General features: G+C 40.4%; 1 protein-coding gene across 2 annotated transcripts in view; it reads left to right on the plus strand.

Annotated features, from left to right (window-relative positions):
• The window catches only part of dhx30 (DEAH (Asp-Glu-Ala-His) box helicase 30), a 64,580-nt gene that overhangs the window by 27,212 nt on the left and 9,663 nt on the right, over positions 1–27,705 (plus strand). For both annotated transcript variants that reach the window (XM_048528797.1, XM_048528798.1), the window contains exons 11-16: positions 475–650; positions 10,442–10,648; positions 12,976–13,057; positions 14,148–14,341; positions 19,047–19,206; positions 24,351–24,508. In XM_048528797.1, coding sequence (XP_048384754.1) covers positions 475–650; positions 10,442–10,648; positions 12,976–13,057; positions 14,148–14,341; positions 19,047–19,206; positions 24,351–24,508 — 977 coding nt within the window. The remainder of the gene's footprint in view (positions 1–474; positions 651–10,441; positions 10,649–12,975; positions 13,058–14,147; positions 14,342–19,046; positions 19,207–24,350; positions 24,509–27,705) is intronic.

Here is a 27,705-nt window from a genome sequence, read left to right on the forward strand (position 1 = left end):
AGCTTCTGAAGAGGCATTGGATTTGGACTGGTAACTCTCTCCACAGATGTTGTCACACCAATTGAGTTTCTCCAGCACTGTTTCTATTTTTAAAAAAAACTTGGCAAAATTGTTGATAAATATGGCTGAAGCCAGAATATTGTTGGCAATGGGAATGCGAAAGATAGTTTTTGCAAAATAGCCTCTTGTGCTTAAATTTTACCATCAGTGGAAGCATTTGTTCGAATCCAATTTGTCAAAACCCTTCCTAACGTTGAACACGACCACAGAATTCCAGTGGTCATTTGACAAGAGAAAAGAAAACACATTGTCAGTCTTTCACTTTCACTGGAGAATAAATGTGCACAGTCTTTAGCTGGTTTTGCCTCTACATCAGCTGTCATTAGAGAGGATGTGATTAAAGTTGAAACATTCTGAAATATTTATGTGGTGAGATAAATCATTATTTAAAGTATAAGTGATATCTTCTTACAGTTCATTCCAACATCCCTGTGATGGATCAACAAGAAATTTTCCATCAACCAGCTCCTTGGATGAGGAAAATTGTCCTGGCGACAAACATCGCCGAGACTTCAATAACAATCGATGATATCACACACGTGGTTGACACGGGATGTCACAAGGAGCAGCGCTATGATCTGAAAACAAAGGTAACCTGGGTTATGAAAATTATATTGCAAGTTTGAAGAACAGGTTTTCATACCTATTGAAGACAAACTTAAAGCTGACAGAAACATCATCTTCACACAAGTTGACCAGACTTAATGGGAAATGACTCAGAACTGATAAGAGAATCAAAAGTAGGAAAACATCTAGATAGCTGTGACCATAATTTAATATGATTTGAGATGATGATAGTTATGTCTTTTCTATGATGAAAACCAAGTTAAAATATTGGACAAAAACTGGTTTTGAGGGGCTGGGATTTTAAAACCTGAGAAAAGTAGTAGGCAAAGAATTTAGAACAATAATGGGAAACCACCATTCAAGCTTACAACCTCATCCACCAAGAAGGACAAGGGGAGCAGATGTGTGGGAACACCTGCAAGTTTTCCTCTTTCCTTGGCCCGTCCTACACATGACTTGATAACTACAGTAATGTCTGTGATTCTTGAATTCCCTCTGATATGGCCAGGCCAACAACTCAATTGTTTCAAAACTGCTACAAAGTTGAAAGTAATGAAACTGTACAGCAACGATTGAAAAACTGGAAATGGCAATCCCAAACCCAATCCTGGTGACTTTGTGAAGTCTTGCTTAATAACATCTGGGGGCTTTTGCCAAACTTGGCAAACTGTCCCACAGACTAATTGAGTAGCACCTTGTGGTTGTCATACACACTGATCCATAGCCTACAGGCAATGCCCCAGCAAGACCATCACCACCCCTGGATTTGCCCTGTCCCACTGACTGGCAGACCCATTTGCGTTGACTGTGCAATAGTATACAATGAGACAGGAGTTGCTCTGGTAGTCTTTAGCGTTGACTCTGGAGCTCATGACACCTCACGGTGTCAGATCAAATATGGGCAAGAAACTCTGCGGCTATTTACCAGGTATGGGTCTGTCCCAATAACACATTTTTCAGCTGAAGAATCAGTAATTCTCCATGTTGAGCAAACTTGGAGGAAGAACTGAGCGTGGCAAGGACAATGTATATATTCTGGGTAGGTAACTTCAAGGTTTGTTGCCTAGGTTGACTTTGTAGCACCATTAACTAAGCTGCTTGACTCCTAAAGAACATAGATAACAAAGCGTGATGCTGGATGAACACAGCAGGCCAAGTAGCATCTCAGGAGCACAAAAGCTGACATTTCGGACCTAGACCCTTCATCAGAGGGTCTGATGTAGGGTCTAGGCCCGAAAAGTCAGCTTTTGTGCTCCTGAGATGCTGCTTGGCCTGCTGTGTTCATCCAGCTTCACACTTTGTTATCTTGGATTCTCCAGCATCTGCAGTTCCCATTATCTCCTAAAGAACATAACTGCTGAAGACCTAGTATAGTAGCTGTTTAGGGAGTCATCAGGTTTGGAAACCATACTTGACCTTGTCTTCACCAATCTATCTGTCGCAGCTAAATCTGTGTCTGCTCTTGCCTGGATGAGTACAGCTTCACCAACACTCAAGAAGCTTGACTTCATCAAGGACAAAGCAGTTTGCTTAATTGACACCTAATGCACCACATTCAACTCAATCTCCTCCACCACAGTTGCACAGTGATAGCATTGAGTAACATCTACAAGATGCACTGCAGCATCTCACTAAAATTCCTTCAGCAGCACTTCTCAAACCTACAACCTATGTGACTGAAGAAAGGCAAGTGCAATAAATGCATAGGAACACTACTGGCTGCAAGTTCCCTCCAAGCCGGGCCTCTGTGGTTCTAAATCTCCAGGATTACTCTTTGTGCCATGTGCTACTGAGGCCAGAAGCAGGAAGATAATACAGCTGAAGACATGGGTAAAGAGCTGGTGCAGGATTGAGGGATTCAGATATCTGGATCATTGGGATCTCTTCCAGGGCAGGTGGGACCCACACATAAGGAACAAGTTGCACCTAAATTGGAAGAGCACCAGTGTCCTCACAGGAAGCTTTGCTAGTGCCACACTGGAGGGTTTAAACTAGTATGGCAGGGGAACAGGAACAATAGGTCAACATGTGAGGAGAAGGTAGAGGTTAGTAGTAGAAACAAGCAGGGCCAATTTAATGAATAAAGCAGGGCTGTAAAAAGTGCATTGAGTAATCGAGTTGGGAGAAATAATAAAAAGATACTGAAGGACGAGATAAAGTATACAGCCAAGATTGGAGTTCTCTATATAAATGCATAAGGAACAAATTAAATGATCTTCAGGCACACATTCAAATTCAAAATTGTTACGATTGTCATTATGCTGCAGAATGGCCAGGATTGGGAACTAAACCTACCAGGTTACAAGGTTTTAAGGTAGGGATAGAAAGAATAGCAAAGAGGTTGGTGTAGCATTACTGATCAGAACAAGAATCACTTGTACGGTGAGGGAGATGCGATGAGGGGAAAGAACCAGTGAACATCTTATGGGTGAAACTGGGGAGCTACAAAGGAACTAAAACCACAATAGCTGTCATATATGAATTATTGGTAGCAGCTTAGAGGTGCTAAATTGTATAAATACTGAAATTGGACAACTATGTAACAAAGGCAGAGAAGTATTGATGGGGGATTTTACGCTTAACATAGACTGGGAGAAACAAACAAACCAGAAAGTCTGTGAATCTCTAGAGTGTGTCCCTGATATTTTCTGATGGCCATAAAGCTCTCCTCTTCCTCCAAAGAAGGCGTGAATTGTCTCCATCCAACACCACTACCCTTTACTGCCTGGCCAAACTCATCCTTGCTCTGAACAATTCCCCATTTTCTTCAGGTTAAAGGTGTGCATCTGCATGGGCCAAGTTAAACCTGGTTCTTTGTGGGATGTGTCAAACATTCTTTGTTTCAGTCCTACTTAGGTCCCCTCCCTCAACTCTGTCATGAATATATTTATCTCAGTACATCGATGGACATCGTTGGTGCTGCTTGCTTTTCGTCTGGAATTGGAAATATCTATCTGTTTTGCTTGTATGTTTCCACCTGCTCTCACCATCACCTGGGGCCATTTCTGACTCCTCCCATCCCTTCCTTGACATTTGTGTTTCTACTTGTGGGGATAGGCTCAGCACCACAAAAACCCACCAACTCCCACACTTAACTTGACTATGTATCTTCTCACCCTGCTTCCTGAAAATAGTCTGTTCCGTTCTCCCACTTTTTCTGTCTCTGTCACGTCTGTTTTGATGATGCCAACTTCTTCAGGGGCCTTGAGCTTCCACTTGGCTGCCCACATACCACCATGTTCTCATTTCTGTCTAAGGCCTACTGTAGTGCTCCAGTGAAGTTCAGTGCAAGAAACAACAACCATCTTCCACTTAGGTATCTTACAGCCTTCAGAACATAACATTGAGTTTAACAATTAGTGAGCCCCACAGTCTTTTTCAGTGACAGCCAACAGTGATTACAAGGTTGCCATTAGAGCATCTTTTAATTCTGGATTTTATTGAATTCAAATTTCACTATTTTCCCCAGTTACAGTAGAGGTTTCTAGCTCTCTTTAAAACAGAGAGGAGAATAGGAATTAAGGGTAGCTATTCAGCTTGGCAGAATTTGGGAATTTGCTGTTCATGGTTTACATTGACAATTCGAATTTGGAATCAGAACCAGGGAGATAATTTGTTACTGTACATGAAAAGTGCAAGTCTGGATAGAGTAGAGAAACAAAAAGATCCAGTCATTGTAAAACTGCCACAGCAATTCCATTTCAAAAAAATAAGCCAAGCACCCAGTTTTTATTTAGAATGTTAGTATTGCTATGGGAAATTAAACTAAATCAATATCAAACCTTTGTAAGACATCACTCAGGTGTATGCTTCTCTGGTTGCTATTATTATAAAAAAGGATGTAAAGGTTGAGTCTGTTTCTCTTGAAATGAAGTAAGGTTGAGGAATGACTGAATGAAGTTCTTTAAAGCTGTGAAAGTTGTTGATAGAATGAATAAATAGACATGTTTCCCAAAATAAAGAATGGTCCTTAACTGGAGATAGGGTCTGGGTTTTGGAGGAATGGCAATCTCCACTCCATCTTCTTTTATTACAAAAGAAGAAAGCCATGTATCTCAGAGGGAAGGTTCCACTCAGGGCTCCTGAAAAGTTTGGAGCTATATTTTCATTCTGAAAATTCTTTTGTAGTGCAGAACTATCAGAGGGCAAACCACATCCCCTTTTTGTAGCAGTTAACTGCTATTTTCTGATATGTAAAAGTCTAGACATCTACTTTTACAGCTGCTGTCAAAGGATAAGTGCGTAGAGGAATGTGATGTTAGAGTTCCATAAGTTTGAGTATCAGGATAGTAGTGTGCTGGGAGGTCAGATGGGTAGCGTACCAACTGGGTAAGTAGTGTACCAGGTATTAGGATGCCAAATTGGAAGAAGAGGGTGCCAGAGTACAATTTGACAAAGGACCCAGGACCTTCATAGGGCTCCAGACACAGGGAAATTGCCCAGCAGAAGATTTAATTTCCCAGATAATTCCTTTAGAGTTTGTCACACTGGGTAGGTGGACCCCAGTCCCCTTGCATAAATTCCCATCTATGCTGGAATAACAACTGGTTGACCAGTGGAAAATCCAATAGGGAATTCAGAAGAAACATTTACAGCCACTCAGTGATAGATATGGAAGTTACTGCCAATGGTTGGAGCAAAAAGAGAAAAAAAAATTAAGAGTAAGTTAGTCAAGCGTTTCAGGTGGGGTGGGGGAGAATATTGTTATGATGTAGATATTATAAAGATTGTATCTTTTTATTTTTCTGTATATTTGATCATGGACTGAAATGGGTAGAAGACTTTAAAACCAGGAATTGTAGAATGGATTATCATACTTTTAAAAGAAAATTGGCATTTTTTTTATTGTAAGTGCTCTTTACACTGCTTTTTTTTTCGAGCAGTGGGCAAAGTTCAAATGTAGGTGAGCTAGAACAAAAATGAGATTCAGCTGGCAACAAGTACCTGATTGGTCCGTGGAATATTGACCAGTTGTCGATGCCTGCCAGCAATTATTGAATGGCTACTAGACAATGAAACAACTTGTGGGTGTGAATCTTTGGTCAGAAGCCATAGGCAAGAGTAACACTTTCCCTTGCTGTAAAAAAACACTTCAAACCTCAAGAAAGCCAGTTTATTTCCCTATATCAGTTGCGGTAAGCTGTGGATTTTAACCAGCAGGTCAGAGATTTTATAATTGTGAACCAGTTGCTCTGTGCTTCTCAAAACACCTTTTTTTTTCTCCATCTACATTGCTATGTATGTATATAAAGCTATATAAAGAGTAATTTTTATTTAGTACAGTTATGTTTTTTCAGTTAATACTTGTGTTGCTAAAGCTAGAATCTATTTACGTGTAATAATAGTAGTTCTTAAGTGCAGAAACCTGGTCAATGTTTTCCGTCAACCAGGGTCTAAAAGATGGGTAAATTGGGGAACTTAGCATACATCGATGAAATCTAACTTTTGTGGCGGCTTTTGGAATGGTGGAGCTTGGCTTCCAGTGCACTGTCACAGCAAAGAGTAACAATATAGAAAACAGAAAATGAACAATAGAGAAAAAATGATGGAGGTTCAAGTGGAGCATAAACACTGGCATTGTGGCCAAATGGCCTGTTATAATGCTGTTTATCATATCCTATGTGAGTAATTGGAACAGAAACCCTGCAAGCAAATTATCTGGTGCATTTGAAGACATAAGGACAGTCATGGAATACTGCAGCATAGCAGGTAGTCATTTATCCATTACATCTGTAATAACTCATTGAAAGAAATATTTAACGATTTCTCCATTGCCCTGCAAAGTTTTCCAATTCAAGTATGCAGCTAAATTCCTTTCTCAAAGTTTCAATTGAACGTGCTCACGACCAAATCAATCACTCCACTTGAAAGCAAATAATTATACATTAAATAGTTTGATAAATTCCTGAGAAACAATTAGATTCTGAAATGTTAGCAACAAATTGAAGGTTTAATTGAATTGAGTCAAGTTTGCCCTTCAGACTGTAATTTGTCTTTTAAGTGGAATATTAAGCTGTTGGTTAATACCCTGTATCTATAATTCCTCCGTAATAATGAAGATGTCTAGCAACTTTAAGTAACAATGCAGACCCACTGTTCTGTGGATTTTCTATTGTCTTTTGACCTGCTATCTCCTCTACTTATTCGTAGACATAAGTATATAAAAAAAACGCATTATCTAACTGTGAGAGATGCACAGCTTGAGATGCAAAGGAGTCTGGATGTCCTAGTGCATGAATCTCAAAAAGTTAAAATGAAGTTGCAGCAAGAAATCAGTAAAGTTATTTTTTTATTGCAGAGGGAATTGAATGCAAAAGTAGAGAGATTATGTTTCAGTTACACAGACATTGGCACCTTCAGAATACTGTGTACAGTGCTGGTTGCCTTATTTAAGGATGGTTGCAAAAGTGTTTGAAGCAGTTCAGAGAATTTTTCTAAACAAATAATTAGAATGGTGGGGTTATCTTATGAGGAAAAATTAGAGAGATGAGACTTACATGTATCTGTTGGAGTTTAGAAAAGTAGAAGGTGACTTAGTTGAAACATAGAATATTCTGAGTTCTTGACAGGTTGCATGTGGAGAGGGATATAAGGGGGAAAAAATTCTTAGACGCTTGCAACTCTTTTCCTGAAAAAAATGTTGGAAAAAGCATTTTCTTAGAATTTCTTTTTCTTAGAATCCATACAGTGTGGAAACAGGCCTTTGGCCCAACAAGTCCACAACGGCTTTCAGAGCATCCCAACCAGACCCATCCCCCTATAACCCACCTAATGTACACATCCCTGAACATTACTGGGTAATTTAGCATGGCCAATCCACCTAGTCTGCTCATCTTTGGACAGTAGGAGGAAACCCACACAGACACAGGGAGAATGTGCAGACTCCACACAGACAGTCACCTGAGGATGGAATCAAGTGCGGGCCCTTGATGCTGTGAGGCAGCAGTGCGAACCACTGAACCACTGTGCAGCCCCAGAATTGCTGCATGTTTTTAAGGCAGTGATAGAAAGATTCTTAAGCATTGGGTGAAAAGTTATTAGTGATAGAGAGGAAGGTGGACTAATCAGATCAACTACGATCTTATTAATTAGCAGAGCAGGCTCAAGGGCCTGAGTGTTCCTAATTTGCACATTCATATGTCCATTCCTGTGTAGAGCTGGTGTCAGTGTCAAAACTGCTCTGATTAAACATGAATTTGAAGTTTGAGGGCTGATTGATGAGAGGAGTTTGAAATTATTAAGGGATTCAGTAGTTATAATAAAATTATTTTCGAAGGAAAACCAGAACAAGACAGCATGACACATTTGAGGTATGCCATTTATGAGTAAAATTAAATTGTACGCTTTGAAGTGAGGTGTTCGATAAGGTTCCCCACAGTACGCTATTGTACAAAATGCGGAGGAATGGGATTGTGGGAGATACAGCAGTTTAGATCGGAAATTGGCTTGCTGAAAGAAGACGGTGGGTGGTAGTTGATGGGAAATGTTCATCCTGGAGACCAGTTACTAGTGGTGTACCGCAAGGTTCGGTGTTGGGTCCGCTGCTGTTTGTCATTTTTATAAATGACCTGGATGAACGCACAGAAGGATGGGTTAGTAAATTTGCAGACGACACTAAAGTCGGTGGAGTTGTGGATAGTGATGAAGGATGCTGTAGGTTGCAGAGAGACATAGATAAGCTGCAGAGCTGGGCTGAGAGGTGGCAAATGGAGTTTAATGCGAACAAGTGTGAGGTGATGCACTTTGGTAGGAGTAACCGGAAGGCAAAGTACTGGGCTAATGACAAGATTCTTGGTAGTGTAGATGAGCAGAGAGATCTCGGTGTCCATGTACACAGATCCTTGAAAGTTGCCACCCAGGTTGACAGGGCTGTTAAGAAGGCATACAGTGTTTTAGCTTTTTTTAATAGAGGGATCAAGTTCTGGAACCAAGAGGTTATGCTGCAGCTGTACAAAACTCTGGTGCGGCCGCACTTGGAGTATTGCGTACAGTTCTGGTCACCGCATTATAAGAAGGACGTGGAAGCTTTGGAAAGGGTGCAGAGATTTACTAGGATGTTGCCTGGTATGGAGGGAAGGTCTTACGAGGAAAGGCTGAGGGACTTGAGGCTGTTTTCGTTAGAGAGAAGAAGGTTGAGGGATGACTTAATTGAGACATATAAGATAATCAGAGGGTTAGATAGGGTGGATAGGGAGAGCCTTTTTCCTTGGATGGTGACGGCGAGCATGAGGAGGCATAGCTTTAAATTGAGGAGTGAAAGATATAGGACAGATGTCAGAGGTAGTTTCTTTACTTGGAGAGTAGTAAGGGAATGGAACGCTTTGCCTGCAACGGTAATAGATTCGCCAACTTTAGGTACATTTAAGTCATCATTGGACAAGCATATGGACATACATGGAATGGTGTAGGTTAGATGGGCTTCAGATTGGTATGACAGGTCGGCACAACGTCGAGGGCCGAAGGCCTGTACTGTGCTGTGATGTTCTATATGTTTTATATGTTTGAAGCTAGACCTTTGTATTTTTTAGGTCCATGTGGAGCCCTGTCAGTATTGTCATATGTTCACTTAACGTAATTCTGGTAACCTTGAATCTTAAAGTGATTTGCTCATCAATTCTTTTCAACATTGGCGTGGCTCAGGATCCCCACCATGTCATGGCAGTATCGAAAGCGTTTACTCACTTGAAGGCTGAGCAAGTGCAAGATTGTGGCTTGTTTTCTTTGATTATTTATGGCAGCACTGCTTTCTGATCTTAACTCTTCTGATGTCCTTCTAAATAATCAGAACTGACTGTTAGCTGTCTCCGAGTTGCCTGAGTCAAAATCTGCCACCTTTGCATTTCCCTGGCATGTGTCCCTATATTGTGATCCAGTGGCCATTTCACTGTACAGAAGGTAATTGAGATATGAGTGAGCCTGGCTGAGCTAACACAGTCATTGTTTGCTTACTGATTAGCACATGCAAGCACACGAGTATTACAGTATCCTTCTGTGGCCTAGTAGCAAAGCAAACGTTCCTTTTAAAATCCTTCTTTGAGAATTCCTCAGTCACACAGCAGAGGGCGCTTGATGACCAGGTCAAATCCAATGCAAAATGAACAGCGATTTGGCACATTGGTGCAAGTATACTGTTTGAGGGAGCACTTCTCAAACACTTTCAATACAATGGTGGGTTTCCTTGATTTGAAGACATGTCTTCATCTCCACAATAGCTGTGCAGTTGTGATTCTTTCTGATATTGTCGTGGGTAGATGCATCTGACAGGTTGATTGATGAGGCTGATGTCAAGTAAGTTTTTCCTTTTTAGTTGAGGATCAGGCCCTGTGGTTACCAGCCAACTTTGGAGTAGGCTGCAGCTGACTCTTGCATACACACCCATATGTTGCAACCTTTTTGCATACTCAAAAGTTATTACATTTCTGTCTTAACCCAGTTCTGATGAAAGATCTAAAATGTTAACCCTGTTTCTACAGAGAGTCTGCCTGACATGTTAAGTATTCCCAGTCATTTCAGTTTTTATTTAAGATTTTCAGCATCAGTTTTATTTTCTTAGGTTGTTTGTGATTGAGTCAGTTCTAGCAGTGAGTAGTTAAATCATCTTTCTGCAATATCTGCTGCAGGCTGTGGTCCCTTGTGGGAGCTGAGATGAGGGCTGTACTGAGGCAGTATATAGCATGAGAGAGAGGGTAATAGTTTTAATGAGAACGGGCATGAAAGATAGCAGCGAGGACAATATGAGAATGTGAAGTTTTCAAAATATGTAACTCTTATAATATGTTATTGCAGGGTAGTAGAGCTTAATTCTGTGTTGCAGGTTTCGTGTCTCAATACTGTTTGGATTTCAAAATCAAATGTGAGGCAGCGGCGTGGGCGAGCGGGCCGCTGCCAGCCAGGTACGGCTTACCATCTGTTCAGCAAAGAGAGGCTGGAGAAAATGGATGATTTTCCAATCCCAGAAATCATGCGTACTCCTCTGGAGAACATAGTGGTGCAGTCCAAAGTTCACATTCCTGACATTACGGTTCGTAGTGGTTCACTACCTTTTATGATTCTTTTCATCCTTCTTCTGCAGGATTGCAGCTGCAGAAGAGGGTGTTCAACCTGTTTGCCTTTGATTCAAAGTGCTGAAGAAACTGAGGAAGTCTGGTTGCATCTGTCTACACCCACTTCACTATTTTGTACATTTCCTTTCACAAATATTCAGCAATTTTCTAAGTTATTATTGGGTTTGCTTCCACTGTTTCTGATTGGCCCTTCTGATATCTTAATCTTCTCTGTGACAAAAAAATCCCTAAACTTTCCCTTGCACATGCAATTGAACTGCTTTCTTCTGGTTTGATTTCGACAAATCTCAGCTGCTCTGTCTCCAGTTTTGAACCAGTTGTGCCATTGGAAAGCATTGGCCAAGTTTTTGGCCGTTTCTCCTAGTATCTCTTCTATTAATTGGGGTCTAGTTTTTGATTCATCCGTTACAAAATATTTTGGGAGATCTTTCTGCAGTAACATTTTTAAAAAAAAAGCAGAAAAGGCCTGGCTCACATAATGAACCTGATCTCTTGTCATGGTGTTACATCTTTAAGTTTACCATTGAGGGATGATTATTTGAAGTGTTTAAATTGAGTTTGGTGGAGTAAATACAACAGAACAATTTCCTCTAGTTCATTTTTTAAATAAATGCAGAGCCCCATTCGTAAGTTAAATTCACCTGAAGGCTCATGGAAATCAGAAAACCATATTCCAAACGGCTGTTGGTGCTGGGACAGCTGAAATTTTTAGGATTAAGATCAAAGGAATTATGTTTCGTAAATGGGTGTTGAGCCATTGGTGGTAACTGATATGTGACCCAGATCCATTTAATGATTTAATTAAATACCAAATTTTAATAAGGCTAGCAAGGGCCCATTCCTGTTCTTGTGTGTTTGTGTTTGTGTGTGTGTGTGTGTTATGACCCCACCCACACTACAATTTCCTTGGAGAAGCGGAAACCTCAAGCTAAAAAAAGGCGGCCAATTTGGGACCTTTGCCTTCTTCAGACCCTAAAAGGTGTTCAAGTAGCTGGAGACATGCCCCAAGTTTTAGTTATCACATAAAATGAATTTCTCTTGGTCACATTGAATCTCCTTTGAATACCTATTGTGAATTAGCTCACAGTGTATTGTCAGCTCATTACAGAAGTTGACAGTTGTGTGATGCAGTACCTCTCACATAGTTCTGTGGTCACTTAAGTTATATATGTATCCCTGGAACTCCCTAATCTATCTAGCATGACTATCCATGTGACAACTCTTTATAACTTAATAAAATATCACATGTCACTCTTTTTCTACAGTACAAAGCCTCAACTTGTTCAGACTGTTCTGATAACTGAATGCCAATGGCTCTCCACTACATATTTTGTAGGGTTTCTGCATTATTTACCATCGAAGGAGACCACATCTCCCCCATGCGAAGCAAAGATTAGAGTTTTTTTGTTGCAGAAGGTTCTTGAAGACAAGAAAAATGCCCAACTAGAAACAGTGGTAGCAAAACCAATAATAACTTAGCAATTAGATAAATATTGGTAAATGGAAAGTTAGAAGAGAATAAGGAGATTAGATTGAGGTGAAACCTGAGAAACGGCTGTGAAGTACTTTCCCACCTCCCTTCTGTTCCGAAGAGTGACCTTGGATTGACAGTGTTAGCTCTGTCTCTCTCCAATGTCATCTGCAGGAACCAATATTATAATTTGTGTTTCTCAATTAAATCTGATGATGATCTTGAAAGGTATTGTGGTTGAATTTTCAGGCCATGGCATAGGCGTGTTGCTGCAGCTCCCATTCTCACCTAGATCAGTTATTTCCATATAGCCCCGTAATATTGTGTACAGATATATGGTAAAATAATTTTTACCAGTGTCTCCCGGGCCTGAAACAGAAGATTCCAAGCTCATGTCCCTGTGTAGCTCTCAAGCAAAATAATAAAGTCTGACACTCCAGTGCTGCACTGTCTCACGAGATGATAAACTGATGCCCTATCGGGACATTCAAGGGGACATCAAGGAATCCACAATACTCTTTCAGAAAAAGTGTATGGGAGTTACCTCTAAATTGTCACAATAACCAATTGTCTAATCATTAATACATTAATGTTTGTGGAAATGTGCTGTGTGGAAATTGATTTCTGTATTTCCTGAATTATAACAGTGACTAAACTTCAAAAAATGCTTAATTGGCTGTAAAGTGCTTGGGGAATGTCTGGTGGTTGTGAAAAGTGCTGGATAAATGCAAGTATTTTTATCTACTTGAGGAAATGTAAACTGAGTCCTTAATGTCTTTTTTACAATTTGGTCTCCCCGCTTTAATTTTTCAGGCTTCAGATTTTCTGTCAAAAGCAATGAATAGTCCAAATCCTAAAGCTGTGAATGAGGCTGTGCGGGTACTACAGGAGTTAGGTGAGTGGATGGGGTTTGGAAATTTGCCACTGGAGAAGGTTGCTACAAGTATCTTCAAACATGTCTTTGAAAGAACTTGCATAAGCAGGCCTGTACATTGACCCTTAATAGCACAGACGACTTCGGGAATTGTTCAGTCATACTGGCCAGGTGCTTCCCAGGTTTAATTTACAATCTGTGCTGAGCTGGTTTTAATAATGTTGATTAGAGTTCCCACTAAAAACTTGATCCTTATGCAGTTGTGTGCAGTGCCAGATAGGACATAGCCACACAAACGAAACTCATTCCAGAGTTCATTGAGCCTTTGGCCATGAAGAATGTGACATTCTGCTTGTCTTGACGGTGCTAATGGGAACTGAGGTTGTACTCGAGAATTAGTCTGAACATCAAGAGGACTCCCATTTACTCCTGTAAAATGAAACCAGTTGAGCACATATATAACTGTAAAATAAAATTCTCTTTGCAGTGTGTTGATTGAAATTAGGGTCCTGAATAACCGTGCCGAGTTCCCACTGCCAAGTCAGTATGTTGTTCCTAAGTTCACTGCCACCAGTACAGCTTTTGAATGATATGGTCTTTCTCCTATCATATCACAACATGCTTTGAGTGACTTTTGTGACTGCAATTTGGTTTTCAACTACAGATTAATTCAAAAGGAACATTTTTGCTATGTAAGTTAGTAAGTGCAGATGCATTCCTAAGCTGTGCTGAGCTATAGGACCAAATTTGAATCTCTCGTCCGTCCTGAGTCTGGATCTCTGCCAGAATTGGGATACTGAAATTCACCTCAATGAAGGGACAATGAGATCTTCAAGAGGGTTTGAATGTCAGGTGTGTACAAGTTTGTCTGGAAATTTCTCATACATTGTAGGGTCTAGTAAGGAAATTTAAGATAATAAGCTGTGTTTTTGTCAGTGTGTTCCACAACCGAAAGCAAAGAAATTCTTCATGCTAATGCTGCAAATGGAAGGATCATTAATTCGTATTATCAGACCCAACACACTTAAATAATATCTGGGTTTCGTAGAGTTACCAAGAGAAATGCATGAGCTAAATTTGCCACTATATCTCCCTTCCTGTCTTACTGCAGGGGTACTCGATGAAGAAGAATCTCTCACTTTCCTTGGACAGCGCCTGGCCCACATCTCCACAGACCCCAGGCTGGCCAAGGCAATTGTCATGGCCTCCATTTTCCGCTGTCTGTCCCCTGTATTAGCTGTTGTTGCATGTCTGACTCGAGATCCATTTGTGAACAGTTTGCTGAACAGGACTGAGGTTGTGAAGGTATGAAAAGAAATCATGCAAATGTATCTGAGCGTTTATTTTGTTATTTTCTTGTTATGGTGATGTGGAATGTAGTATAGAACTTAGAACAGAACAGTACAGCACAGTACCGGCCTTTCGGCCCACGATGTTGTGCCAAACTTTTACCCTAAACCTAAGGTCTGTCTAACCTCCACCGCCACCTTATACTATCATCCATCTGCCTATCTAATAGCTGCTCAAATGCCCTTCATGAGACTGACTCCACTACCCTCTCTGGCAATGCATTCCGCGCCCCTACCAGTCTCTGAGTAAAGAATCTACCTCTGGCATCTCCCTGATATCTACCTCCACTCACTTTAAAACTGTGTCACCTCATAATAGCTACCTTAACCCTAGTAAAAAGTCTACTCTATCTATACCTCTGATCAGTTTGTACACCTCTATCAAGTCACCTCTCACACTTGGTCGTTCTAAAGAGAAAAGCCCTAGCTCTCTCAACCTTTCCTTGTAAGACCTTCCCTCCATTCCAGGCAACATCCTGATAAATCTCTTCTGCAGCTTTTCCAATGCTTCCACATCTTTCCTGTAATGAGGCGACCAGAATTGGACACAACGCTCTAGACCGAATCCGGCTTTTGTAAAGCTGGAGCAAAACTTCACGGCTCTTGAACTCAGTCCCTCTATTAATGAAAGCTAACGCACCATTTGTCTTCTTAACAACTCTATCCACCTGGATAGGGAGCTGTGGACATGAACACCGAGATCCCACTGCTCCTCCACGCTGCCAAGAATCTTTCCGTTAACCCTGTAAGTATATCAACGTATTTCCTTAATCGTGATGGCATGTAGGTATAGGCTTACTTAAAGGTATGGTTTGACGGAGTTGATGAAGGAATGATTTTTTTTTCCAACTCTGTTTGCTTTCCAATGCTTTATATGCTTCATCCTGCATTTACTGTGGCTAATTCAGCTAGCCTACCATCCATGCACACTACAGTCAATTTAGCATGGCCAATCCACCTAACCTGCTCATCTTTCAAATGTGGCAGGAAACTAGACTACCCAGCAGAAACACACACAGACAAGGGGAGAAGGTGCAGATTCCACCCAGACAGTCGCTCAGTTGAAATTGAATCTGTGTCCTTGGCACTGTGAAGCAGCAGTGCTAACCACTAAACCACCGTGCCGCCCACCTCTTTTATAACACTCTTTAATAAAAACTGCCTCTGTGCACAAGCTCCGCCATTCAATGAGTTAATTGCTAATATGATAAACCTCACCTCTGCTTCCCTGCCTTTTCCCCCAGGGCTATGGATTCTGTTAGTAATTAAAAGCCTATCAACCTTAGCAATGACCCAGCCTCTACAGTCCTCTGCAATAAAGAATTAAATAAAGAATTATCTACCACCCGTTGAGAGGAGAAATTCCTCCTCATCTCTTTCTTAAATGGGTAATGCATTATTTTAAGATTATTCCCTCTGGACCTAGATTCTTCCACAAGGGGAAGCAACCTTTCTGCAGCTGCCTTCTCACATTACTACCTAAGAATCTTGTATGTTTCAATAAGGTTGTCTCTCATTCTTTTTAATGAGTACAGCCTGACCCTGTCCTGATAAGAAAATCTCTCCATGCCTGGGATCAACCCAGTGAAACTTCTGTGGACTGCCTCGAATGCTAGCACATCTTTTCTTGGGACAGGAGACTAAAACTATTCAGAATATTCTTGGTTTAACAAGTTCTTGATATAGTTTTGGCAAGATTTTCCTTTTCGTTATAGTCCATTCATTTTGATCTAAAGGCTGCTACTCCATCTGCCTTTCCAGTTACCTATTGAATTTTGATGTAAGCTTTTATGATTTATACACAATGTCTCCAAATCCCGCTGTGTATTGGCTTAATGTTCAGCTCCTCTGTCAAAGTGCATTGTTTCACATTTACCCACATATGTTCAATCTGACAGGTTTATGACTGCTCACTTATTCTGTCTATAATCCCTCTTTGTCAACCTTACCGCTTGCATCCCACCAATTTTTGTGTCATCACAAACTTGGCTATAGGCATTCACTTCCTTCACCCAGTCAAGTATTTATTGCAACATTGTTTGAAAGGAAAGGGAAAATAAACCCAGTTTGTTGAACCTTTTCTCATAAGACAACCCACTTATTGTAAGTCTTAATGTAGTAATCTTGCAGTAACCTCATGCTAATCTCCTTTCCGTCTTAGGCCTGTAGTGTGCCAATGAAACTTAGTGCAAGCTGGAGGAATAGGACCTAATTTTCTGCTTAAGCACCTTACAGCCTCAAGACTCAGTGTTAAGTTCAGGAATTTCTGAGTTTGAATACACTCTGCTATTTTGATTACTGTCCCTGTGTGGTGTCCACCCAAACAACAACACCCTTGCGCATACCCCTGCCCCGCAATGATATCTTGTTTACATGGGATTGCTTTCTCGCAGCAAAACCAACTTAGTTTCAATTATTCAAACTTTCAGCACCAATTCTGTAGCAGTATTTATCCTCCAGTAACATTAGCAGCCCTGATGTCTTTTGCTCTGGATGTGTTTACTATTTGTTTCGTTCATTTCTCCTCCCTATTTATCAATAGTATGAAAACCATTATTTTCCAACCTTGTTCTGTTCTGACAAAGTTATATTGGACTTTGTTCCTCTCCCCTCTGCTGCCAAACCTGATGAGTTTCTTCAGTACTTGTTTTTTATTTTAGATTTCAAGCATCTAAAGTACTTGGATATAAAAACAATCAAGTAAACCTCCTTTGAACTGCTCCGATGCACTTCCAACACATACGCAATATGGGTGTATGTATCTCTCTGAAATGGTTGTTTTGAAGCAAGTTGTTGTAGAATCCACCAGGAGCAGGCAATTCTAGATTTGATGTGAAATGGAGCAGACTTGATTAGGGAGCTTAAGGTGAACCTTACAGGGCAGTGACCATTATTTGATTAAACTACCACAGTTCACACTGTATGTTAATGATCTGGATGAAGGAATTGAGGGCATAGTTGCTAAATATGTAGATTACAAATATATTTGAGGTGTGTGCATATGTTTATGGTGTGTGTGTGTTTGTGCATGTGGTTTTTGTGTGTGTGCAGATCTGAGGAAATCTCCACTTACTCATCAGAACTCCATTTACAATATAATAGCACTTCAGAAGTCCTTCAACCTGAGATTCACTGTGAGCTGCCATTCCAGGAGTAGTCAACTCTGTCCACTCCATCCAGCAATTCATAATTTCTTTACTACTACCAGAAGTCCAGATATTAAGTCACACTCTAATTGCACTTTGTAACATGAAACCAGGATATGCTGTCCACTAATGCTGTTTAGTAACGCTTCATCTGTCTTTGAACTCTGGAGAGAAACTAAATCTTTCAGCAAAAGAGTTTGTGCCTCCTGTGAACTTTAACATAGCTAGGGGTTTAGCTGCATCATTTAAAATCACCTGAATGATCTTCCCTGCGGTATTTGCTTCTGATTTCTTGGATGTAGTTAAAGCTATAATTTGATCAATTATATTTTCCTACTGAGTTCAGGAGGTAGGGAAGAAAATAAGCCAGGAGATAGAAAAGGCACATGAGAAAAGCACTATTACAATAATTATGGGGAAATTTAATGCACAGGTGGACTGAAAAAGTTAGATTAGTGGATCTCAGGAAAAGGAATTTGTGGAGTGTCTCTGAGATGGTTGTTTTGGAGCAGGTTGTGGTAGAATCCACTAGGAACAGGCAATTTTGGATTTGATGTGTAATGGAGCAGACTTGATTAGGGAGCTCAAAGTGAAGGAATCTTACGGGGCGTGACTATTATTTGATTGAACTGCAAGAATTCACGTTGTACATTAACAATCTAGACAAAGGAACTGGGGGCATTGTTGCCAAATTTGTAGATTACACAAATGGGTGGAGGGGCAGGCAGCGTTGACAAGGTGGAGAGGCTTCAGAAGGATTTGGACAAGCTAAGAGAATGGGCAAAATGGCAGATGGATAACAGTGGGAAAATGTGAGGTTATGCACTTTGATAGGAAGAATAGAGGCATGGATTATTTTCTAAATGTGGAAAGGTTTCAGAAGTCTGAAGAACAAAAGGGTCTTGGGAGTACAAATTCAGGATTCTGTTGAGGTTATGTAGGTTCACTTTGGCAGTTTGGAAGGCAAATGCAATGTTGGCATGCATTTCAAGAGACCTAGAAAACAAGATCAAGAATGTACTTCTGAGGCTGTATATAAGCATCTGGTCAGACCACATTTGGATCATCGTGAACAGTTTTGGGCCCTGTATCAATGGAAGGTTGTGCTTGCATCGGAGGGTGTCCAGGGGTAATTTACATGATTTATCCCAGGAATGAGGGGCTTGTCATTTGAGGAGCGGTCGTGGACCTTGGCTTAATTGAAACTTAGAGTACTGAGATGCTTGTATAGAGTGGACATGGACAAGACTTATCCACAAATGGGAGAAACTTGGATCTAAGGGCATAACCTCAGAGTGAAGGGATGACCCTTTAGAGCTGAGATGAGGAGAAATTTCTTCAGTCACAGAGTAGTTAATGTGTAGAATTCATTGCTGCAGAGGGCTGTAGAGGCCAAGACATGGTGTTTAAGATATAGATATGTTCTTGATTAGTATGGGGATCGTCCCAGAATTATCCAGCTTCTCTAGTATTTCCAAGTCGCTGTACAAATCCAGGTTCTGCCTTGTTCTTTAGGCTAAAGCACGTCTGAGTGGGGACAGCCGAAGTGATCATATAGCTTTTATTAAAGCTGTTGAAGGCTGGAAGAAAGTTCTGCAGGAGAGGGCCGCAGACTGCAAGAAAGAATACCTGGAAGGGAACATGCTGTACGCCCCAAGCCTCCGCTTCATTCACGGTAGGTTGCACAGCCACAAGTATACAGGTTAGCATTGGAGCAATTAATTTCCTAAAAACAGAAGAGCTGGAGTGTAGACCATTGATCCTTTGTGCCTTTTCTCATTCAATAAGACCATGGCTCATCTGCTGCCTCAACTCAAGCCTCCACACTATCTGCTTATCCCTTAATTGACATGGTACTGAAAAATCTATTTAACGTCTATCTTGATTTTACCCAGTGATTAAAGAACTGTGGCTTTCTGAGCTAGTGAATTCCCAAGATTCATAATGCTTTAAGTGATATTTACCTCAACTCCATCCATACTGACTGACCCCTTATTCTAATACTGTGACCCCTGCTCTAAACTTCCCAGTCAGAGGGAGAATTTTCTGAGCACCCAACTTGACAAAAACCTTAAGATTTTTCATATGATTCATTTAGGTTACCTGTCTTTCTAAACTACAGGAAATACGGAACTAGTCTACCAATTTCTGCTCAGGCTACAATCTCCTCATCACAGATACAGTCTAATAAATCTGTTTCATTACTCCTGGGGCAAATATATCCTTCCTTTTGTGAGGAGGCCAAAATTGCATATATTACTTCAAGTGTAGTCTGATCAGTACCTGCTAAGTATTTTTAATCAATCTGTCTGGACATGTTGTGACGCACCTTGGAACTAGTGGGACCTGAACTACAGTCTTCTAGCTCAGAGGTTGAGTCACTACCACTATGCCCCAAGATTTTTTCCATCAAAACCTAAATATTTGCAATTAACCTCTTTACTCATGCTCCAACACTGACAACAAAACCTCACAAATCTTTTCCTTCCTTAATCATTTGATATACCTGTGTATGAATGTACTGAGATTTGTATGCAAGGACACCTAGGTTTGTTTTCTCATTGCAAACATTTCCTTGTTTCTCATAATTCAAAACCTACTATTTGGATAATTTTCAATTTTTCCGGATTGTATTCCATCTGCTGTGTTCTTGCATGTTCTCTGAACCTGCCCAAATCTCGGTGTCTCGTCTTGGTATATATGTTACTACTTACTTGCCCACCTAATCTGATATTTTCAGCAAACTTGAATATTTACACTCAGTTCCCTCATCCAAATTTTTAATATAAATTGTAAATGTCTGAGGTTTAACTACTGATTTTTCTGCTCCCCTGAATGTTGCAGCCTGACAATCTGAAAATGACTCATTTATTCCAACTCAGTTTTATACCCGTTAACCTCAATACAGGCTAATTTGTTACATTCAATCTTTAATTTTCTACAATAATCTTCTTCAGAGCTTATATCAAATGCTTTAATTAAATTCAAAATTCACTCCCTTGGCTGGTTCCCCTTATCTATCTGACCAGTTGCATTGTTAACAGGTTTATCAAACACATTCTTAAATCTGCAATGACTCTGCTTAATCATACTATGAATTTCAAAGTTTTCTGTCGCCATGTCTCTAGCAATAGATTATGGCATTTTTCCTATAGGCTGCCTGTCCTATTTGCTACCTGTTTGCTGTCTTCCTTCTTTCTTAAATAATGAGCTTAATCTTGCTGTTTTCCAATCCTTGTGAACTGTTCTAGAATCTATGGAGTCATGAACATAAAAATAAATTTTAGTAGAGTTCTTCCAGGCCTTTTTGTGACTACATCTGGAATATTAAGTATATTTTTTGTTGTCATATTTGAAAAAACATTTAAGTGCACTGAGAGCAATTCGGAGAGGATTCATTCTTGGGATGAAGGGTTTAGTTTACAAAGAAAGGTTGCACAAATTGAGCTTTTACCTATTGGAGTTTAGAAAAATTATTAAAGGTCATTGTATTGAAACACATAAAATGGGGTGGCACGGTGGCTCAGTGGTTAGCACTGTAGCCTCACAGTGCCAGAGTCCCGGATTCAATTCCATCCTCGGGTGACTTGTCTGTGTGGAGTTTGCACATTCTCCCTATGTCTGCATGGGTTTCCTCCAGGTGCTTTGGTTTCCTTTCACAGACCAAAGATGTGCAGGCTGGGTGGATTGGTCATGCTAAATTGCCCATGGTGTTCAAGGTAGATTAGGTGGGTTATAGTGGAATGGTCTGGTTGGGATGCTCTGAGGGTCGAAGTGGACTTGTTGGGCCGTAGGACCTGTTTTCCACACTGTAGGGATTCTATGAAAATCCTAAAACAACTTCACAAGATAGATTCCTCCTCTGACTTAAGTGGTTGCTGAGTTGTTGGACATGATTATGAAAGATAGGATTTATATGTATTTGGAGAGGCAAGGAACGCTTAGGGATAGTCAGGTTACGGGGTCTAGGCCCGAAACGTCAGCTTTTGTGCTCCTGAGATGCTGCTTGGCCTGCTGTGTTCATCCAGCCTCACATTTTATTCTCTTAGAGATAGTCAGCATGGTTTGAGGGGAATCTTGTCTCATAAACTTGATTGAGTTTTTTGAGGGAATAACCAGAATGATTGAAGAGGGCAGAGCGGTTGATGCTGTTTACATGGGCTTCAGTAAAGCCTTTGGCAAGGATCTTTATGATAAACTAATTAATAAAGTTGGATCACATGGGATTCAGGGTGAGCTCGCCAATTGGATACAAAACTGACTTAATGGCACAAGACAGAGTGGTGGTAGAGAGTTTTTTTTTGGGCTGGAGACCCGTTATCAGCAGTGTTCCACATGGATCAGTGCTGGATCCAGTGTTGTTTGTCATTTTTAAAAATGATTTAGATAAGAATATAGACAGCATGGTTAGTAAATTTGCTGATGACACCAAGATTGGTAGTATAGTGGTCAGTGAAGAATGTATCAAAGATTACAAAGAAATCTTGATTGATTGTGTGAATGGGCTGAGGAGTAGCAGATGGAGTTTAATTTGGATAAATGCAAGTTATTACATTTCGGTAAAACAAACAAGGGCAGGGCTTATACAATTAAAAGTAAAGGTAGCATTGTAGAGCAGAGAGACCTATGAGTTCAGGTACATAATTCTTTGACGTTTACGTCATATGTAAACAGGGTGCTGAAGAAGGCATTTAGCACGTTTGCCTTCATTACTCAGACCTTTCAGTATTAAAGTTGGGATGTCATGTTGAGGTTGTACAGGGATTGTCAATGTGGCTTTGTGTGTGGAAAACCATGTCTCACTAACTTAATTGAGTTTTTTTTTGAAGAAATAACAAAGAGGATTGATGAGGGCAGAGCAGTGGACATGATCTATATGGACTTCAGGAAGGCGTTTGACAAGGTTCCTCATGGTAGTCTGGTTAGCAAGGTTAGATCACATGGAGTACAGGGAGAATTAGCCAATTGGATACAGAAATGTATCAAAAGTAAAAGACAGAGGGGAGAGAGATAATGGGGACTGCAGATGCTGGAGAATCCAAGATAACAAAGTGTGAAGCTGGATGAACACAGCAGGCCAAGCAGCATCTCAGGAGCACAAAAGCTGATGTTTCGAGCCTAGACCCTTCATTTGATTTTCAGACTGGAGACTTGTGACAAATGGTGTACCACAAGGATCAGTGCTGGGTCCAATGCTTTTCATCATTCTTTTTCTTTATTCGTTCATGGGATGAGGGTGTTGCTGGCTAGCAAGCATTTATTGCTCATCTCTAATTGCCAAGAGGGCAGTTAGGAGTCAGCCACATTGCAGTGGGTCTGGAGCCACATGTAGGCCAGACCAGGCAAAGATGGCAGTTTCCTTCCCTAAAGGACATCAGTGAACCAGATGGATTTTTCTGGACAATCGACACTGAATTCATGGTCATCATTAGATTTGTAATTCCATATGTTTATTGATTTCAACTTCCACTGTCTGCTGTAGCGGGTTTTGAACCCTGGTCTCCAGAACATTATCTGGGATTCTGGATCACCTATCCAGTGATAATACCACTTGGCCATTGACTCCCCATTTATATGGATGATTTGGATTTGAACATAGGAGGTATGATTAGTAAGTTTGCAGGTGACATTAAATTGTAAGTGTTGTGGATAACGAAAGACTCTCAGAATACAATGGGATCTTGATTGGTTTGGCCATTGGGCTGAGAAGTGGTAGATGGAGTTTAATTTAGATAAATATGAGGTGCTGCATTTTGGACATACAAATCAGGCAGGACTTATACACTTAACGTAAGGCCCAGAGGAGTGTTGCTGAACAAATAGACCTCGGAGGGCAGGTTCATTGTTCCTTGAAATTTGACTCACATGATAGGAGAAAGGAAGTGAAAAAGGCATTTAGTGTTTTTGCCATTATTGGTTGGTGCATTGAGGACAGGAGTTGAGAAGGCCATGTTACGACTGTATAGGACATTGGTGAGGCTACTTTTGGAATTCTGCATGCAATTCTGGTCTCCCTGTCAAAGGAAGGATGTTGTGAAACTACAAAGGTTTCAGAAAAGATTTACAAGGATGTTGCCAGATTTGGACAGATTGTGCTATAGGGAGAGGCTGAATAAGCTGGGGCTATTTTCCCTGGAGTGTCAGACCCTGAGGGGTAACCTTATAGAGGTTCATAAAACCATGAAGGGCATGGATAGGTTAAATAGACAAGGTCTTCCCCTGGGATGTGGGAGTCCAAAACCAGAGGGCATAGGTTTAAGATGAGAGGGGGAAGATTTAAAAGGGGCCTAAGAGGCAACTTTTTCACGGAAGGTGGTCCGTGTTTGGAGTGAGCTGCCAGAGGAAGTGGTGGAGGCTGGTACAATTACAACATTTAAAAAGTATCTGGATGCATATATGCATAGGAAGGAATTAGAGGGATACGGGCTAAATGCTGGCAAATGGGACCAGATTAATTTAGGATATCTTGTCATATGGATGAGTTGGACCGGCTGTTTCCCTGCTGTACATCTCTATGACTGTAAGTGTTGAATGTGGGTACAGCTGCAACTGTAAAGCTGAGTACTGAAAGGTGTAGAATGATGCGATGGAAGTATGGGGTTAAAAAGACAGGCTGTCAAAGCTGCCTGTACAGACTACCTCCTCTACCTAAGTTTGGAATGTTTGTAATAAATTAGCTTCTGTTTTCATTATGTCACTCTTAGGTTTAGTCATTTTAACATGTTTAATTCAGATTTTAATTCTGCAACATAAATATAAACATTTTTACTCATTATTTTCATACACTAACTTGAGACTGCCTGTGCTGTGTTGTTCCAGGATTAATTCTGCAATTCTCTGAAAATGTTTACAATGCATTCCTGGTGTCGAATCCTTCAGATTGCACGCGTTCCTACTCCTTGTGCAACCAGTACAGTGGGGAGGAAGAGTTGATTAAAGGTGTGCTGTTGGCTGGCCTATACCCTAACCTCATCCAGGTGAGAAAGAGAAGCCTCAAATTCAGGCATGATTTAGTTTGATGTAAGTACAGTAATTACTTACATTTGTGAACTATCATTTAATATAAAGAAAGGTCACGAGTTTTTATAAGGAATTGAATGCTAAGTTGAGAAAGAGGAGAGATATAGAAAGTAGTAACTTTGTAAAAGGCAGGGAGTGGAGTTTATGGTGTCTTCAGGAGAACTTTCCAATCAGCGTTTTTCTGAACCATTAAGGAAGGAAGCATGGTAGAGCTGGGGCATGAACATTCATGGGGGGAATAAAGAAGTTAGTGAGAAGCAAGGTGATTGTATGAGAAGAGACTTCAAGCTAACGAACAGAGTCTGATAGTCATTTTAATGCATATTAGTCTTGAAAGGTGGACTGGTACTGAATAGTGACCAAAAAGGGACTAATGCATGGAGGTAGAAAACTAAAAATTAAGTCTGTGTTGGACAGAACATAGGACAGTAAAACATAGGAACAAGCCCTTCCCTATGGCCCACCATTTGGTGCTTGTCCTTACCAAGAAATAACTGAGCATTAGCATTAGAAACAGGAGTAGGACATCCAGCTGCTCCACCGTTCAGTAAGATCACGGCTGATCTGATTGTGGCGTCAACTCCATATTCCCACCTACCCAGATTTCGTCTGGCATTCTTCTTAGTCAAGGACCTATCTGCATCTATCTGTAAAGTACTTGAAGGCCCACATGTACTGCTGTTTGGGAGAAACAATACCTGGAGTGTAGGAGGCTGAGGAGTTACCTTATAGAGGTTTATAAAATCATGAGGGCCATGGAGAGGGTAAAGAGACAAGGTCTTCCCTTAGGATCTGGGGAGGCCAAAACTAGAGGGCATAGGTTTAAGGTTAGAGGGGAAAGATTTAAAAGGGACCTAAGAGGCAACTTTTTCACACAGAGGGTGGTGTATGTATGGAATGAGCTGTCAGAGGAAGTGGTGGAGGCTGGTACAGTTACAACATTTAAAAGGCATCTGGATGCATATATGCTTGGGAAGGGTTTAGAGGTATATGGCCTAAATGCTAGAAAATAGGACTGGATTAATTCAAAAGTAAATCCTAATTGTAAAAAGTAGTTGCCAAGTTATAGTTAAGAGGGCAGAGTTGAGACATTGAATGGACTGAAAATTGACAGAGGAGCTATTAGAAAAGTCTGTATTTAAAGTTCACTCACTAGGGTCAGACCAGGTACATCTAAAGATATTGAGAGAAATTGCAAAGGAATTAGCTGAAGTTGTAATTTTTCCCGAGTTGCTGGGGGTGGTGCAAGTGGAATGGACTATTGCAATTGTAATAGCTTTGTTCAGACAGACTTCAAGATCAACACGGCAACTAGTGACTAGTCAATTTGACTCCAGTGATGGGAAAGCATTTAGAAATGATAATTGGATAAAATTAACATTCATATGCTTAAATGTGGATTAATTAAGAAGAGCAAGTATAGATTTTTGAAGGCAAGTTGTGTTTTTTTTTGTGAGAAAGCTGTGATGTTCTACACAGGGACTTCCAAAAGACAAATAATAAAGTTCCATGTAACAGGTTTGTCAGAAAAAATAAAGGGCTTGTAATAAAGCAACCAGTAACAGCATGGATACAACTCTGAGTGACAGGAAATAGTAATAATGAACAATTGTGTTGTTTTTTGGTCTGAAAGGTATACATTGAGGTTCTTCAACTTGACATCAGGATGACAAGCTTTTCTTGATCCGTATTCATAACCTGGACTTGGGTGTACAGGACATAATTTCAAAATTTGCAGAAGACTCAACATGAAAATACTGTGAACTTGGAAGAGCATAGTGCAAATATCAATAGAACTGAGAATGGCTGTGGAAAATTGGTAGACATATGACAAATGAAACTTAATGCAGAGATATGTGAAGTAGTACAGTTTGAGAGGAAGAAGGCATATAGTTTGCTTACCTTCTTCATTCGAGGTATAAGAGCATAAAAATTGGCAAGTCATGTTGCAGCTATATAAAACCTTAGTAGGCCATATGTGGAATACTACGTACATTTCTGGTCACCACATTGCCATAGGGATGTGGAGGCTTTGGTGAGGGTACAGAAATGATTTAGTAGGATTTTAGCGATGAGGAGAGATTGGACAAACTTGGTTTGTTTTTGCTTGAATGTCAAAGGATGAGGGGCAACCTGATAGAAGTTAACAGAATTGAGAAGCATGGATAATATGGATAGTTAGAATATTTCTCCCAAAGGTAGAAATGTCAATTACTAGGGGGCATGGGTTTAAGATAAGAGGAGTTAAGTAAAGATGTGAGAAGCAGGATTTTACACACAGATTGGCTAAGTGCCTGGAATGTGCTGCTAGAGGAGGTGGTGGAGGCGGATACTAAAGCAACATTTAAGAAGCATTTTGACAGATACATTGATCACGTAGAGGCAGAAAGTTTTTCGTTTAGAAAGGCATCATAGTTGGCATAGTCTTGGTGAGCTGAAGGGCCTCTTCCTGTACTGTACTGTACTGTTCTGTGTTTGTTGGTACAGTAATGGAGCGACAACATAAAAGAAGGTCAAGTGATCAGTCAATGATAGAAAGGATGTAAGGTTTTAAACTTGTGATGAAGATTATGAGTGATTTCATTGTGTGTAATGCTGAGGAGTAGGATGAAACCTTTTGTAAGGATATCTAGAGCTAAAGATCACTATTTAAAAATAGGGGCTTGTCCATTTAAATAGATGAGGACTTCTTTCTATATGGGACACAAGTCTTTGGGGCTGTTTTCCTTAAAAGATGATGGTACCAGGGTCTTTGATATTTTTAAGGCAGAGGTGGGTAGATTGTTGCTAAGCAAGGGGTGAAAATATTGTTAGTGATCTTATTACATGGTGCAAATGCTCATCTGCTGTTTCTAACTTGTATATATAGATGCATCAATGAATGAATCCTTGACAAGGGAGCAGAATGTATAGGTGGAGTTGAAACTGGCAGTCCCTTTGATCTTCCTAACATTAAGCTAAAAGAAATCTCCACCAAGGCTGAATGCCAGAGTTAACCAACTATACAGTTACTTTTGAGTATTAGCATATTTAGGCTCAATGGCTAAATGTAACTTTCCTAATGAATAGGAGACACAGTGTATACTGGATAAGTTTGATTAGGGCTGACAGTGATCTTGGATAACAGAAGAAGGAAAATATCTAGTGTTCCTGT

The sequence above is a fragment of the Stegostoma tigrinum genome, chromosome 5 (assembly GCF_030684315.1).
Source record: "Stegostoma tigrinum isolate sSteTig4 chromosome 5, sSteTig4.hap1, whole genome shotgun sequence".
Lineage (NCBI taxonomy): Eukaryota > Metazoa > Chordata > Chondrichthyes > Orectolobiformes > Stegostomatidae > Stegostoma > Stegostoma tigrinum.